The sequence below is a fragment of the Lontra canadensis genome, unplaced genomic scaffold (genome assembly GCF_010015895.1).
Source record: "Lontra canadensis isolate GAN:19392208 unplaced genomic scaffold, GSC_riverotter_1.0 scaffold10, whole genome shotgun sequence".
Classification (NCBI taxonomy): Eukaryota; Metazoa; Chordata; class Mammalia; order Carnivora; family Mustelidae; genus Lontra; species Lontra canadensis.
In genome coordinates this window covers 27,437,521-27,454,657 of record NW_022631004.1, presented here as the reverse complement: position 1 = coordinate 27,454,657, position 17,137 = coordinate 27,437,521, and the positions used below count along the sequence as shown (strand labels likewise).

Genomic DNA, 17,137 nt, shown 5'->3' with positions numbered 1-17,137 from the left:
TATTTCAGATGAATTTGTTTCTATTTTTCACTCCATTGATCTCATTATGTCCCTTCTTTGTGCTTCAGAATACCTGTATTTCATTGATCTAGCTCGTTCTCAGTAGCTTTTAAAAATAAATGTAGTTGGGGCACCTGGGTGGCTCAGTGGGTTGGGCCTCTGTCTTCGGCTCGGGTCATGATCTCAGGGTCCTGGGATCGAGCCCCACGTTGGGCTCTCTGCTCAGCGGGGAGCCTGCTTCTCCCTCTCTCTCTGCCTGCTGCTCTGCCTACTTGTGATCTGTCTCTCTCTGTGTCAAATAAATAAATAAAATCTTTAAAAAAAAATAAATAAAATAAATAAATAAATGTAGTTGGCTATTGAATAACACAAGGGTTAGGGGCATCAACTCCCTCCACCATGCAGTCAAAAGTCTGTGTATAACTTTTGACTTCTCAGAAACTTAACTACTAATAGCCTGCCATTGACCAGAAGCCTTACCAATAACATAAACAGTAAATTTAACACGTTTTGTATGTTAAATGTATCACATGCTGTAATCTTACAACAAAGTAAGCTAGAGAGAAGAAAATGTTAAAATCATAAGGAAGAGAAAATGCACTTAAAATACTGCACTGTATTGGAAAAAATTAATGTATAAGCGGACCCACACAGTTCAAACTTGTGTTGCTCAAGAGTAAACTATATATACTTTTTACTTTATCTCTCTTAACAGCCCTGACAAGGTAAAGTGGTATGTCCATTTTTCAACTGAGGAAACAATGTTCAAGATCATAGCCAAGGGACAGGAGAATCAGACTCAGTCCCAGATCTCCTGACCCCAGATCCAGTGTCCTTCCTCTGTGTTTCCTTACCTGTGAATTGAGAGTTTTTTCCTGATACCTGTGGTATCCACCTTTTAACACACCTTTTAACTTTGAGAAGTTACAGAAATGTGTTAACTTTAGCAAAATGGGAATTAGTTGATAAAATTACAGAGAGTCTCAGGACGGCTGAGAAGGTTTAGCATCAAGCTGGGAAATGGACAGGAGCCAGGGTAGCTCCTAAAGTTCCAGAAGCAAGGACCTAAAGAGATACTACCACAGAGGGTCCAAAATCCAAGCGGTTTTCTTCTTCTGTTTTTTTTTCTTTTAAAGATTTTATTTATTTATTTGTCAGAGAGAGCGAGCGTGAGCACAAGCAGAGGGAGCAGCAGGCAAAGGGAGAAGCAGACTCCCCACTGAGCAGGGAGCCCCATGTGGGACTTGATCCGAAGAGCTTGGGATTGTGACCTGAGCTGAAGATAGACACTTAATCGACTGAGCCACCCAGGAGTCCCCCAAGTGATTTTCATTCTCTGCTCAAGATTCAGAACGAGGAGGAACGTAATGTTGATGTGACTTGAGTCATCTTTATGTCCTTTGGTTAGTGGTTCTCAGCTGGGGGCAGTGGCAGTGTCTAGAGGCATTTTTAGTTAAAACAGGAGGCGATTGCTATTGGCATCTAATGGGTAGAGGCCAGGAATGCTAAATATCCTATAGTGTCAGCCCCTGCAAAACAAAATTATCTAGCCCCGTCAGATCAGGAGTGCTAAAAAACCTTGGGGGAGGGGAGTGCACCTGGATTAATAGTCCTCCCAGACTTATCCTTTAGGGGGTAAGAGAAAACTGAATGTTCTTACCAAAAAAGGTAGAATAGATGCTGGACAGCTAAAGATAACACACAAAAAAAGTAGTACAAACTGGAGCACTAATGTCCGTTTTGGACTGTGAAGATGAGTACACACTTGTAAATGAAATACTTGAGGTGTGTTAGAAAGAAAGGGACATTTATAAAATATTTGAAGTTCTGAACTTAAACTCCAGAAATATTCTAAATGATTATGTTTAAAGAGTATTCTTTGAATTGAACTTAAAAAGAGTAATGTATAAAGAATGAATAGTGTTAAAAAAAAAAAAGAACGTATAGTCTGTGTGTATATTTAATTCAGTAATTTAGGTTTTTGAGGGGAATTGTGAATAACCTATACCATGCGATTAGAATCAAACTGCCACTTACTGTGAGTCAAACTAAAGCACTTTTCAGGGAACTTCTAGTTTAAGATAGAACAGCTTATTCTCTTGAACCGTTGAAATCAAATCCAGCTAGAACATAATTATATTCTCTAATGGGAAGCATATTATTCTTCAAACTGATTTCAAGCCAGCATCCAAATTTGATTTGGATCCATAAACAATTTACCATGACTTTTTGCCAACTAATTACTTAAAAATGTTTAATGTTATACCTTTATGTTTAATGTTATCCTTTAGGATAATATTTAGTAAAGGACCTTTTCACTAATTAGCAACTTCGGATGTTACTTACATACAAAAAATGTGAAAATGGTAGATTTGTTGGATGTGCAGTCATATGTGCATTTCTCTACCAGTTTACCTTGTTCTTTGCCTAGACAGTAATTCATGTTAAATCCAAATCATAGGAAGATTGATTCACCCCATAATTTTCCTACCATTCCTTTTAACTTTGAGTATGTGCCATAGTATGTGACTCATCACTGGCTTATTTTTGCTTTCATATTTTATAACACCTTCTCTGTACCAGGTCTGTTTTACTACCCTGAGGAAGTCTAGAAGTGACTAGAATCTTTTCTCCTTTCCCTTCTGACATGGTGGTTTGGTCCCTCCATCAGAGGGATCTGCTGCCAGATCTCTGGGCTGTGTACTGAGTGAGCCTCTTCCTGCCTATGGTCATTAACCCCACAGTTCACCTCAGCGTGATGTCCGTTGCAGGTGAATCACTGTCTCCCGGAGAAGATCGTGGTGTACCGTGATGGAGTATCTGATGGCCAACTAAAGACAGTTGCCAACTACGAGATTCCTCAGTTACAGAAGTGTTTTGAAGCTTTTGAGAATTATCAGCCCAAGATGGTAGTATTTGTAGTTCAGAAGAAAATCAGCACTAATCTGTACCTGGCTGCTACTGAGCACTTTGTGACTCCCTCCCCTGGGACTGTGGTAGATCATACCATAACAAGCTGTGAGTGGTAAGTGGGGGAAAACATTATATTTCAATAAGACTAGGTGTGAAGAGTTATCTGTTCCCTGGGTATTGGAATGGGGAGGTTGCCTAGAGAGACATGGAATGGAATCCTCAGAGATTTTGCTATTATAAAATATTTTCAAAAGGATTAAAAAGAAAACAACAATAAAGCTTTTACCTCTTAAATATAAATATTCAGTATTTATAAAATAGTTATTTATAAATGTATAAGTTTTTATATATAAAATATATGTATATAGAATATAAATATATTTATGTAAATATATGAATGCATATAATAAATATAAATAAATATAAGTATTTATAAATATTCAGTATAAAATACTGAATGCACATTCTTTTCCTAAGGTCGTACATGCTTTTTTAATCTTCTGCTCACAGTTTTGGTAGTTCCTACTACCACTCTTAAATAGCCTGTTGAATCCAGAAACCTGAACTGTAATCATGGTGGTCTGTGTGTGTCCTTGATCCAGTCATTTGACCTTTCTGAGCCTTAGGTAAAGGAACCAAAATGATCACCAAGATCTCTTCCAGCTTTCTGTAGCCAGATCTGACCGTATCATTCCTTTGTACTTTTTCCTTCCTAGGGTAGACTTCTACCTTCTTGCTCATCACGTACGGCAGGGTTGTGGCATTCCTACCCACTACATCTGTGTTCTCAACACTGCAAACCTGAGCCCTGATCACATGCAGAGGTGAGCTGACCTGTCATTTACTCTTTCTCTCTTGTAATTAGTTCTAGCCAGCTAGCTAAGATGGGGTTAATCCCCTCCCCCCCAAATATTGACCCTTTGAGTTTCTTCTTATCTTTCATAATAATGGTATCTTTTTGAAGGTGGATTGGTCTGTCTTGTGCACATTAAAATTATTTTAAGAGCTTCATTTTTTTTTTTAAGATTTTATTTATTTATTTGACAGAGAGAGACACACATTAGAGAGAGGGAACACAAGCAGGGGGAGTGGGAGAGGGAGAAGCAGGCCTCCCGCTGAGCAGAGAGCCTGATGCAGGGCTGGATCCCAGGACCCTAGGACCATGATCCCAGAGCCGAAGGCAGAAGTCCAATGACTGAGCCACCCAGGGTCCCCCATAAAGCAAGTTTTGAGACCCAATGTCTTTGAGCTCAGATTATATCAGTAGTTTGCTGGGGTGGTACTTACCTTCTGCAGCCTCTTACTGAGAGGAAAAAAGTTCTGTTGTTAACCTTTTTTTTTTTTTTTTAAGATTTATTTATTTATTTGTCAGAGAGGATTGGAGGGGAAGAGAGCACAAATAGGACAAACAGCAGGCAGAGGGAGAAGCAGGCTCCCCACTGAGCAAGGAGCCCGATGCCAGACTTAGACTCTGGGATCATGACCTGAGCCCAAGGCAGACACTTAAATGATGGAGCCACCCAGGTGCCCCACCTTGTTTTGATCTAAAAGCGGGGCACCTAAAGTGAGGGAATTTACCCATGTTACCCCTGTCCTCTTAACTTATAAATAGTGGAAAGGAAATAGTTCCACTTAAAAATAATGATTCCCCAAAGTTGCATCATGTATTTCTCAGTACCCTGGTTTTTTGAAAAGTATGCTGTGTGTCATACACCCATTTCATAATCATGTCCCAGATTGAAGGTGGAGAGTCCTACAGATCATATTTTCTTCTTGGCCTACAGGTTGACTTTCAAACTGTGCCACATGTACTGGAACTGGCCTGGCACCATCAGAGTTCCAGCTCCTTGCAAGTATGCCCATAAGCTCGCTTTCCTGTCAGGACAAATCTTGCATCACGAACCAGCCATCCAACTATGCGAGAACCTGTTCTTCCTGTGACTGGACCACCAGGCTGTGGGCTGGTTAGGGAGGTTAGAGTTCTGAACTTGGCGGCGACTCCTGCAGGAGCAACAGAGACTGAAGGGGTTTTTGTGTTGGTGGGTTTTTTTCATCGATCCAGTAGAATAAGATATTTTTTCTTCTTTTTTTTTCTCTTTTATACCTGATCGCACCAAGAAATAAGTTCCATTCTAAATATCAGCTGGAAATTGCCTTGTGGTCTTTGTAGAGCAAGTGCAGGCAGCACTGTTCCTGCGTAGATGGAGAGGTGGATGCGGGGGAGCCTCGAGGAGCCTCTGCAGCCAGCGTGCCCTGTGCAGACGTGTGGGAGCAGTACTTACACCTCAGAAGTTCTGCTGACTACGCAGTTCCCATTTCTGGCGCCAGAGGTGATAATGAATGAAGTCATTTCAGGTTTCTTACAGTAGAGAGTTACTTTATTTGGGCAACTGAGAAAGGTAATAAAAAGGCCTGTGAGGCAAAGTTTTTCAAGATACTGCTATTGCTGGCAAGTGTGAAAGGCACGTAGTAAAACCAGCTGGTGGCATAGTCAGGCCCTTCTGACCTAATCTTGTCTGGGGACAGAGTTTATGACACCTGTGAAGGAGTTGGCTTTGAAGCTTTCAAAAGGGGCCTTGAACCACTCATTAGCCTCCTGAGAGAGGCCAGATAGTTTTTTTCTGTATATTTTAGTTGCTTTACAGTGTCCCATGTTGATTTCTTCTTAAACCCCTCACCCCCGACACACATTTGCTCTGTTACTGATCTTTAATAAGCTTCAGCTTTTAAATTAAGAATCAGAACATGGTGAAATTCAACAGGTAGGAAGGTTTATGACAGAGTGAGCCTTCCTTAAACCTTTCTCCTGGATGTGCCTTCTTTTCGTTGATGTGTTTGTAAATGGAATCACTCATTTTCCTTGCTCAATAATCTATTCCTGGGTCTTGGCTCATTTTGTTAGGAATTTTTCTGAATCCAGCTTAAGATTTCCAGAAGTCAGCTTTGGAAAACATGACACTCCTGCCAAAGTCCAGCCATTTCAGCTTAGAAAGTTGTCACTCTGCCTGTGGGTTTTTTTGTGTTTATTTTTCCCTGTTTTAAAATCTCCTAACCCCTTTGGGGTTAATTCCGTTTTAACTTGCTTTAACTGGTTTTAAAAGCTAGTTTTATTTAACCTTTTTGAATTTGCTTTTATTTATATTTTGGTGTGATGGCATGGAGGGGACAAAGCAGAAATTCCCATTTTATATGACAGTGTGTGAGAAGACAAAGTTTAGCTTAAAAAACTCCTTAGAAGAAGAAAACCAAGCAAGTTTTCAGTTTGTTGTGGTGCCCAGCCTCTGCTTCAAGGTTGTGTTGAAGAACTTTGAGTGTTGATAGTCCTTAAATGCACTTCTGGTGTTTTTGGAGGGTAGGACACAGGGTAAGGCTAAGGCCTGGAATTTAAAACCACTGAATCAAACAAATTGGATCACTGGTCTCTGGCTTAACTGATCAGTTTTCTGATTCTCTTCAGAAGCATTTTGAATTTTGAATTTCTCTTTTGAAGTTGGATTTCCTAATACTCATTTTCTCTTATATAATCAGAAAAGACAAATGCTTGAATATAATACAAAAATTTCTTCACTTTTTATTCCTGTTTTCTTGCCTTGTTTTTCAGTGTCAGTGTGAAATGATTGGGCTGTGGTGTGGGAAATAAATAAAAACAAATTTGTATGAATGTAAATTTGTGTTTGAGATAGTGCTGTTGATATATTGATATAGTTCTTTTCCTTTCTAGAACTGCAACACTTGTTAGAATTATTAGTTTATTATTCAGTATGCAAGATGCAGCTCCAGTATTAGTAGCAAGGTAATTTCACTGGGACCTGGTAGTAAGATTTCTCGAAAAAGTCACTAACAGTCTTCTGGAGTGATAGAGGGATGTGCGTGTGTGTGTGTGTGTGTGTGTGTGTGTGTTGTCTTGTTATTCAAATCTCTTTTCCCATCAGACAGTTTCTATTACCTATGTGAGAGCCGGCCTGAAGAGTGGCCTCTCCGTTCCCCTTTTTCTAATAATGCTTGCCCTTCTTTCTGTAACCCTTAAAAATACCTTCCCAAAGCATGCTGGCTGCTTGCTTCACCACTACATCTCCTTGTATTTATTTAGAAACTCCATTCTGAGATGGTATAGTGTTTCTTGAACTCATTCTATTTTATTTCATTTTATTTTATTTAGATTTTATCTATTTATTAGAGAGCACAAGAACAGGGAGGGACGGGGGAAAAGCAGACTACCCACTGAGCAAAGAGCAGATGTGGAACTTGATTCTGGAACTCTGGGATCATAACCTGAGCTGAAGACAGATGCTCAACCAACTGAGCCACACAGGTACCCCTGAACTCATTCTAGATAGAAACTAAAATTTTTTTTAAGTAGGTTCAAATAAATAAATAAAATAAAGTAGGCTCTGTGTCCCATGTGGGGCTTGAACTCATGACCCCAAGGTGAAGAGTCTCGTGCTCTGCCAACGGAACCATCTAGGTGCCCCTAGACAGAACCTAATTTCTATACAGTGTTGCAGGGCCCTTTACTTGGGCAACATTTTGTTGAATGGTATGTAAAAGGAAGCAGATTTATAAATAGACTGTCTTTCTATATTAAAAACAAAATTTGTGCCTGAAATTTCTCAGTGCTTTGAGATTATTGGAGAAGACCCTACTTTCACTTTGTGGCTCCATGCCTAGCTTTCTTTTTTTTTTTTTTTAAAGATTTTATTTATTTATTTGACAGACAGAGATCACAAGTAGGCAGAGAGGCAGGCAGAGAGAGGAGGAAGCAGGCTCCCTGCCGAGCAGAGAGCCTGATGCGATGCGGGGCTTGATCCCAGGACCCTGGGATCATGACCTGAGCTGAAGGCAGAGGCTTTAACCCACTGAGCCACCCAGGTGCCCCATCCATGCCTAGCTTTCTATGAGTTTCTTAGTACGTTTTCATTTTCTTTCTTTAAAAAAATGGGGAAAATCAAGAAAATGAGAATAGAAGCCATAGACTGAGAAAAAATATTTGCCAAAAACATATTTGATAAAAGACTTACCTTAAATAAAACAACTCCTAATAAAAAGAAAACAAACAACTTGATTGAAAATTGGGCAGAAGAGGGCGCCTGGGTGGCTCAGTGGGTTAAAAAGCCTCTGCCTTTGGCTCAGGTCATGATCCCAGGGTCCTGGGATCGAGTCCCGCATTAGGCTCTCTGCTCAGCGGGGAGCCTGCTTCTCCGTCTCTCTCTGCCTGCCTCTCTGCCTACTTGTGATCTCTGTCTGTCAAATAAATAAATAAAATCTATAAAAAAAAAAAAAAGAAAGAAAGAAAGAAAAGAAAAGAAAATTGGGCAAAAGACCTGAGGAGACACCTCACCAAAGATATACAGTTGGCAAATAAGCATATTGAAAAGGTATTCAACATCGCATGTCATTACAGAATTACAGATTAAAACAAGATACCACTACACAACTATTAGATTGGCCAAAATCCAGACCACTGTCAAGATTAAATGCTGTCAAGGATGTGGAGCAAAAGAAACTTCTATTGCTTGCTGGTAGGAATGCAAAAATGGTACAGCCACTTTGGAAGACAGTTTGGCAGTTTTTTTTTTTTTTTAACAAACATTCCACAAGACATAAGGTGACAGGATAAAAAAGCAAGACCCATCTATATGTTGCCTACAAGAGACTAACTTCAGACCTAAAGACACTTACAGGGGCGCCTGAGTGGCTCAGTGGGTTAAGCCGCTGCCTTCTGCTCAGGTCATGATCTCAGGGTGCTGGGATCGAGTCCCGCATCAGGCTCTCTGCTCAGCAGGGAGCCTGCTTCCCTCTCTCTCTCTCTCTCTCTCTCTGCCTGCCTCTCTGTCTACTTGTGATCTCTCTCTGTCAAATAAATAAATAAAATCTTTAAAAAATAAAATAAAGACACTTACAGACTGAAAATGAAAAGTTGGAGAAGCATTTACCATGCAAATGGAAGTGAAAATAAAGCTGGGATAGCAATACTTCTATCAGACAAAATAGAAAGACTAACAAAAGATAAAAGAGGGTGCCTGGCTAGCTCAGTTGGTAGAGGATGAGAATCTTGGTCTCAGGGTCATGTGTTCAAGCCCCATTTTGGGAGTAGAGATTACTTAAAATAATAAAATGGTTAAAGTGGCAAAGGTTATATCAACTTTACTCCAACTGAAAAAAAAATTTTTTTTAATTTTTTAATATTTTATTTATTTGACAGAGATCACAAGTAGGCAAAGAGGCAGGCAGAGAGAGAGGGGGAAGCAGGCTCCCTGCTTAGCAGAGAGCCCGATGTGGAGTTCGATCCCATGACTCTGGGATCATGACCCGAACTGAAGGCAGAGGCTTTAACCCACTGAGCCATCCAGGCATGCCTGAAAAATTTTTTAAGGACACCTGGGTGGCTCAGTTGGTTGAGCATCCAACTGTTGGGTTTCAGCTTGGGTCTTATCTCGGGATTGTGAGTTGAAGCCCCATATTGGTTCTGTTGGAGCCTACTAAAAACTTTTTTTAAAACAAAAAAAAGACACTATATAATCATAAAGGGTACAATCCTCCGTTGTGAAGATACAACGATTGTAAATATGCACCCAACATGGAGGCACTGAAATACATAAAGCAGCTAATAGTAAACATAAAGGAAGTAATTGATAATAATATAATGATAGCAGGGGACTTTAACACCCCACTGACATCGATGGATAGATCATCCAAGCAGAAAATCAATAAGGAAACAGTGACTTTGAGTGACACATTGGATCAGATGGACCTAACAGCTATATTCAAAACATTCCCGTGGGATAACACATTCTTTTCAAGTGCACAGAGAACATTCTCCAGAATAGATCACACGTTAGGCCACAAAACAAGTCTCAACAAATTAAAAAAGATTATAAAGTCCTACCATGCATCTTTTCTGAACATGCAATATTACTAGAAAAGAAAAAATCTGGAAAGAATGCAAATACATGGGGGTGCCTGAGTGGCTCAGCCAGTTAAACCTTCTACTCTTGGTTTCCACTCAGGTCCTGATCTCAGGGTCATGGGATCAAGCCCCACAGTGGTTCCCACTCAGTGGGGAGTCTGCTGGCAGGGGGGATTGTCTATCTCTCTCTCTCCCTCTGCCCCTTCTCCGCTCTCGCACACACACTCACTATATTGGAAATAAATTTAAAAAGTCTTTTTTTTTTAAGATTTTATTTATTTATTTATCAGAGAGAGAGATCACAAGGAGAGAGGCAGGCAGAGACAGAGAGGGAAGCAGGCTCCCCGCCGAGCAGAGAGCCCGATGTGGGGCTTGATCCCAGGACCCTGAGAACACAACCTGAGCCCAAGGCAAAAGCTTTAACCCACTGAGCCACCCAGGTGACCCAAATCTTTTTTTTTTTTTTTTTAAGATTTTATTTATTTATCTGAGAGAGGGAGTGAGAGAGCGAAGAAGCTTGAGTAGTGGAGGAGTAGAGGGAGAGGGAGAAGCAGACTCCTCACTGAGCAGGGACCCCGATGCAGGGCTCCATCCCAGAACCCTGGGATCATCACCTGACCTGAAGGCATATGCTTAATTGACTGATCTACTCAGGCGCCCCTATATACATAAAATCGTAAAAAAAAAAAAAAAAAAATGTGGAAGTTAAATAACACACTACTACACAATGAATGAGTCAACCAAGAAATCAAAGAGGAAATTAAAAAAATGCTTGGAGAGACAATGAAAATGATAACACGGTAGTCTAAAATCTTTAGGATACAGTGAAAGCTATTCTAAGATGGAAGATTATAACAATATAGGCCTTTCCTAAGAAACAAGAAAAATTCAAACAACATAACTTTATACCTAAATGACTGGGGGAAAAAAAAACCCGTAAAAGGACGGAAATAAGAAAGATTAGAGCAGAAATAAATAGAAACTAAAAAGGAAAAAAAAAAAATTCAGCGAAACCAGAATTTTTCTTTGAAAATACCAACAAAATTGATAAACCTTTAGCCAGACTCATCAAAGTCTAAACCTACCATGTTGTCTGGCAATCACATTCCTTGGTATTTTTTCAAATGTGTTGAGGACTTCCGTCCACACAAAACCCTGCATGCAGGTGTTTATAGCAGCTTTATTCATAATTGCTAAACCATGGAAGCAACCAACATGTCCTTCAGTAGGTGAATGCGTAAATAAAATGTGGTGCATCCAGATAATGGAATATTTAAAAAAAAAAAAACTATCAAGCCACAAAAAGCATGAAGAAAACTCAAAAAAATTTTTTTTTAAAGATTTTGTTTATTTGACACAGAGAGAGGGAACACAGGGGGAGTGGGAGAGGGAGAAGAAGCAGGCTTCCTGCTGAGCAGGGACCCCCCCCTCCCCCACCTCAATGCGGGGCTCAATCCCAGGACCCTGGAATCATGACCTGAGCTGAAGGCAGATGCTTAAGAACTGAGCCACTGAGGTGCCCCTTAAATGTTTATTACCAAGTAAAAATCCAATCTGAAAAGGCTACATGCTGTATGATTCCAACTATATGACATTCTGGAAAAGGCAAAACTTAAGGAAACAGTGAAAAAACCGGGTTGGGGAGAAGGAGGGATGAATTGGCAGAACACAGAGGATTTTTAGGGTAATGAAACTATTCTGTATGATACTGTAATGGTGGATACATGTCCTGTATTCATCTAAACTGTAGAATGAAAAACACTAAGCATCAATCCTGATGTAAACTATGGACTTCAGATGATTATGATGTGTCAGTGTGGGTTTGACAGTTGTGACACCGGAGCCATTTCTGGTGGGAGATGGTGGTAGTGGGGGAAGCTGTGTGTCATGGGAAATCTCTACTTTCCACTCAGTTTTACTCACCAATCTGAGCAAAACTGCTCTAAAATATATGTTTTTAAGTGAGTAAACTAGGGAGATGTCTGGCAACATATCAGACTGAATTGACCGTACTGACAAATGTTGGTCAAAATAGGAAAAAGCAAGGGAGGGAAGGAAGAAGGAAAGAAAATACAGAGGTACAAGAAAGAAAGGGAAGACAGAGAGGTAATAGTTGATGATGACAAACACAGCTCCCAGGGTTAGGGACAAAAGTGCAGGGGCAAGAGCACTGAGGATTTGCATTCTAGTTAAGGATGGAAGACGCCTGTGAGGTGCTGGATTACAAAAGTAGCGTCTTTCCCCCCTCCTCCCCCCTCCCCCTGCCACCCCCAACAAAGAGAGCTGGATCCTGAAAGAGACCCTGCCAACCATCCTGGGGTGGCAACAAGGAACTTTGGGGTAAACAGGCATTCGTGAGAAAGCCCAAAGCCTGGGCCACATGCACGTAAACGTAGTCTAAATTTGTATTACTGGCATGTGGAAGAACCACAAGCTGAAACATCACCGTGAAGATTGGCTCAGACTGGTGAGAGGAACAAGTGCAGTCAATGGGAGGGCAGCATGGAGAGGTACAAGTGGGAACTATGCAAGAAATGAGACCGGAGAGAATGAGAAGCTCCAGTATTCGTCTAATAGGAGCTCCTGCAGTTTAAAGGGGAAAGAATGAGTGGGAAAATATGAAAGATATAAAGGTGGAATTTTCCAGAATTAGAGACAAATATCAACCCTCTTCCTGAAGAACCTGAGGCTAAAGAAAAGCACATTCACTTCTCAATGTAATGTAAAACTATAGAACCCCCAAAGACAGAATCTTAGCAACGATTAAAGGTGAAAGCTGACAAAGAAAGGTTGTCAAACTAACAGCTCACTTGTCATCAGTCACGACAACTGCTTAATGCAAAGGAATAGTAACTTAAAAATGCACCATCAACTTGGAATTCTGTTGCCAGGTAAACATTCATTCAAAGGCAAGGACAAAAATAATGGTATTTTCTAATAAAGATCAGAGCAGAAATTAGTGAAAGAAATGAAATGAAAATAGATGCATAATATATAAATAATGAAAATGATATGAATAATGAAATAATGAAAAAATAATAAAGAATATAGAAAAATAAGAGTTGGTTATTTAAAAAGGTTAACGAAGTGGGCAAACCTTTAGCCAAGGGGGGGGAAAAAAGACTCAAATTACAAAAATCAGGAATAAAAGAAAGGATTACTGACCTGACAGAAATAAAAGGATTATAAAGGGAATACTATAAACAGAATTAGAGACAAATATCAATCCTCTATATGCTAAGAAACTAAGTTATCTTAGATGAAATGGGCAAATTCCTATATTTGCTACTCAGTCAGGTGTTATTTTTTACCAATTGTCTTTTTTGTCTGCCCAAACCATTAGATGAGGCGCCTGGGTGGCTCAGTTGTTAAGCACCTACCTTCAGTTCAGGTGATGATCCCAGGGATCCCTGGGATCCTGTCCTGCATTCTCCCTCTCTCTCTGCCTGCTGCTCCCTCTGCTCATGCTCTCTCCATGTGTGTGTATGTATCAAATAAATAAAATCTTAAAAAGAAAAATTATATGATAACAGAAGTGACTGAAGCTAAAGTCATTCTAACTCTTGGCTAACAGAGTGTGAGGTGCTGGTCCTCTGACATGATTCACGTTTCCTCTGATCCTCTTAAACTCATTAAACCCTGCCAAACGTGGAAAACTCATTTTCCCTTTGAAAGTATCTTAAAGGGGCACCTGGGTGGCTCAATGGATAAAAGCCTCTGCCTTCAGCTCAGGTCATGATCTCAGGGTCTTGGGATCGGGCCCCACATCGGGCTCTCTGCTTAGCGGGGAGCCTGCTTCCCCGCTCTCTCTGCCTGCCTTTCTGCCAACTTGTGATCTGTCAAATAAAAAAAAAGAAAAAGAAAAAAAAAAGAAAGAAAGTATCTTAAAAACCTGGTCATTGATTTCTCTCTTCAGTGTCTTTCAACTGACCTGAGGGCTGGAGGGATCCAAAAGAGGATCTTTGCCCCACCTGCTGATCAAGTTGCCTATCTTGTCAACACAAATCATAGAGGGGTGTTTGGTTTTCTGAGCCCCCAGTCCTCAGGCCTGGGGTCTCATTTCTCTGCCTTTTTTTCCCAAGGCTGTTCCATTCACTTCAGCTATGGGCAATCTGCATATCTTTTGGCTGGTAGTTGTGGTAACTTGTCAGAAAGGAAATAGTCATGACAATGTCTGTTTTTTGTGCTTAGTTCCCTTAAATATCATCCCACATGGAACTTCTAGTGAGCTGGCCTATTCATTCATCCAACAAATACTGAGAATCTTTCACATGCAAGATGTAATGTTAGGGGATGCAGGTATATACAGAAATCTTTGGTAATCAAGATAGTTTAAGGTCTAAAAAGGAGGTGAGAAAGTAATTTTTTTAAAAGATTTTAAAAATTTATTTGACAGCACAAGCAGGGTGAGTGGCAGGCAGAGGGAGAGGGACAAACAGGCTTCCCTCTGAGTATGGGGCCCTGTGGGTCTGGATCCCAGGATCCTGGGACCATGACCTGAGCTGAAGGCAGATGCTTAACCAACTGAGCCACCTGGGTACCCCAAAATGAAATAATTTTTTTTTAAATTTTTTTTTTATTTATTTGACAGAGATCACAAGTAGGCAGAGAGGCAGACAGAGAGAGAGGGGGAAGCAGGCTCCCCGCTGAGCAGAGAGCCGATGTGGGTCTGGATTCCAGGACCCTGGGATCATGACCTGAACCGAAGGCAGAGGCTTTAACCCACTGAGCCACCCAGGTGCCCCAAAATGAAATAATTTTTAAGGGGAAAATGCAAGTATCATAAACCGTATGAAAATGTTTTAATGGGTCCTGAAATAAATTTAGTGGGCTTGTTACCACTTTTTAAAAGATTGAAATAGGATATAAAATATCAGTACATTGTCTGTACTAATGAAATGTTTAAAAACTTGTTTGCTGTATTATTTATACTCGAGTTGTTATTTATAGTGGAGTGTAAAATATATACTTTTTAAAGATTTTATTTATTTATTTGACAGCGGGAGAGGGAACACAAGCAGGGGGAGGGGCAGAGGGAAAGGGAGAAGCAGGCTCCCTGCTGAGCAAGGAGCCCAATGCGGGGCTTATCCCAGGACCTTGGCATCATGACCACAGCCAAAGGCAGATGCTTAAGGACTGAGCCACCCAGGCACCCCTGTAAAATATTTTTTTAATGTGGGTTACAATCAAGAAAGTTTGAAAGGGTAGATCAAATGTGCTACAGAAGAATCAAGAAACTTTCTGAAGTGGCTTTGAAGAGTTAGGATTTTAACAAGTGGAAATGAGAAGAGGACTAATAAGGGCTAATAAGAAGGGCATATTTTGTAAAAAGAGATACAGAACTGGGGACCCAAACATGGCACTAGGCATAAAAAATTGAGTAGTACTAGGCAATAAGGAGAGACTTAGGGTTCATCTACAGAATTTTGTGTGGGGGTGGATAAGGAGAGTTAAAACCTTTTGATTTTAAGCTGTGTTAATAATTAATTGTATTCCCCTAATGGATTACTGATAGCTTATCAGCTTTGGTGGACTTTGGCAACTGTACCCTTCGTCTGGTTGCAAACAAGTGAAGTGCTGCCATAGGCCCTGTGGTGGGGTGTCTTGTCCTGCCTGCCCTTCTGTCTGTCTCTCTGAAAGGAGCCTGTTCCCCTGGGTGCAGTACTGACACCTTGCTGGAGAAGTCATGGTATTGTTTTTGGACCTCAGGTTTAAGAAGAGATTAACACCCCTGTGCAATCTGCATTTAAGGGCTTCATACTTTTCAGAGCTGTATGTGTTGGAAGCATGCTTATTTTGTTTCATCCCTGGGTGAGTTTCTCATTCCTTTCCCAGTACTTTAAAGAAAGGAAGGAGTGGTATAGATTGGACCATTTCTGACAGCCCATTGGAGATGGGATTGAGTCCCAGTGGATGACATAATGTCTGAAAAATACTCCGAGTTTAACCAAGAAAGACAAATATAAAGGGTTATTACAAAGATGAAGGGGCTCTGAGGGAAATTCTGCAAGATACCATTACTTTGAAATCACTTGGAAAATGAGAGGAATATCATCCCACCCTTATCCAACTGGAGCACTGTAATTACAGTATGAGGATAATTGAACTTTAGAAAAACCCAGGGCCCAGCTAGTCTCTTCAAGAGTGGCATAAACACTCTGGCCCGCTCTGGCTTTGTTTCAATTCTTTCCTTTCCCGTCCTTACCCAGTACTTTGGAACAAGCTGTCATTGAGCCCCGGATTCTTACTGCTGCGTGCTCCAGAGATTGCTTTCCTTTTATCGTTAGCACTGACTGCCAGCAGGAGGCTTCCTCTCTCCCAAACTCTGCAGAGTGGGATATGGTCCCCCTTCCCTGAGCAAATTCACAGATACCCTAAGTGCCACTGAGGCATCAGTCATTGAGGTAAAACTGGGACATGGGTACTAACTGGCTGTAGTTCTGCTTCAAGACCTTTCCTTTGGGTCCCCTAGACCCAGGTGGCAGCTGGTTTAGCTGTAGAGGAAATAATCATGATGTCCAGCAGAATAGGACAATGGGAGTTTAATGGGTGGCTTATTTTCTCAAGAAATTAGCATTTCCGAGGCCTGATATCCATCTCAATAGGACTATCCCACACCGGAAGAGACTCCTAGGACCCGCCGCACTCCAAAATTAACATTTCTCCCAGTTTGGGATTAAGAAATGTAGCGCCCTTAGAGAGCCTGATTATTTGGGGGGTGCGATGCGACATGCATGGTTTATTCGCAACTCGAGTCGGAAATTTTTACTTTTGTTCCTTTGGCTGGTTAAAATATGCAGAAGAAACATTGTGTATGGGTGCGTCCCCTTCTACGGTACATTTCAGAACTGAGCTGGGGGTGAGAAGGTTTTTACATCAACCAAAAGTTAAGATATATAATGCATATCGGGTGAGTAGCAGTCTTACTGCTAAGGGATGGAGGCCAGGTTGTAAGAGCTGCCCACGCTGAGAGGGAAAGGTCTTAATGGGAGTTTCCAGGGGAAGGAGGAGTCTACATGGCCTCAGTGAATGAAGAATGGAATTCGCGTAAGGGCTAGAAGACCAAGCTGCTGCGGCTAAGATCCCCGCGAGCTAGCTCTCGCCTGGGGCGGCAAGGCGCCAGCGCCGGCCGGGCCTAGCCGGCGGCCAGCCGGCTGACAGCTAGCGCACGTCGCCCTACGGCCCGCGGGGGTCCCACGTGGCAGGCCCTGGGGAGAGCAGGGTGGGGCGAGGGCGAGGTTGAGGGTGGGGGCGGGGCCAAGGCCCGGGGGTGGGCCCGGCCGCTGACGCGCAGGCTTATAGCGGGGCATGCGCAAC

General features: G+C 41.4%; 1 protein-coding gene across 5 annotated transcripts in view; it reads left to right on the top strand.

Moving 5' to 3' along the window:
• The window catches only part of PIWIL2 (piwi like RNA-mediated gene silencing 2), a 74,578-nt gene extending 68,864 nt beyond the window's left edge, over window positions 1-5,714 (top strand). For all 5 annotated transcript variants that reach the window (XM_032855855.1, XM_032855852.1, XM_032855856.1 and 2 more), the window contains exons 21-23: window positions 2,772-3,025; window positions 3,630-3,737; window positions 4,698-5,714. In XM_032855855.1, the coding sequence (XP_032711746.1) occupies window positions 2,772-3,025; window positions 3,630-3,737; window positions 4,698-4,854 (519 nt within the window). In that variant the 3' untranslated portion in view covers window positions 4,855-5,714. The remainder of the gene's footprint in view (window positions 1-2,771; window positions 3,026-3,629; window positions 3,738-4,697) is intronic.
• The last annotated feature ends 11,423 nt before the right edge of the window (window positions 5,715-17,137 follow it).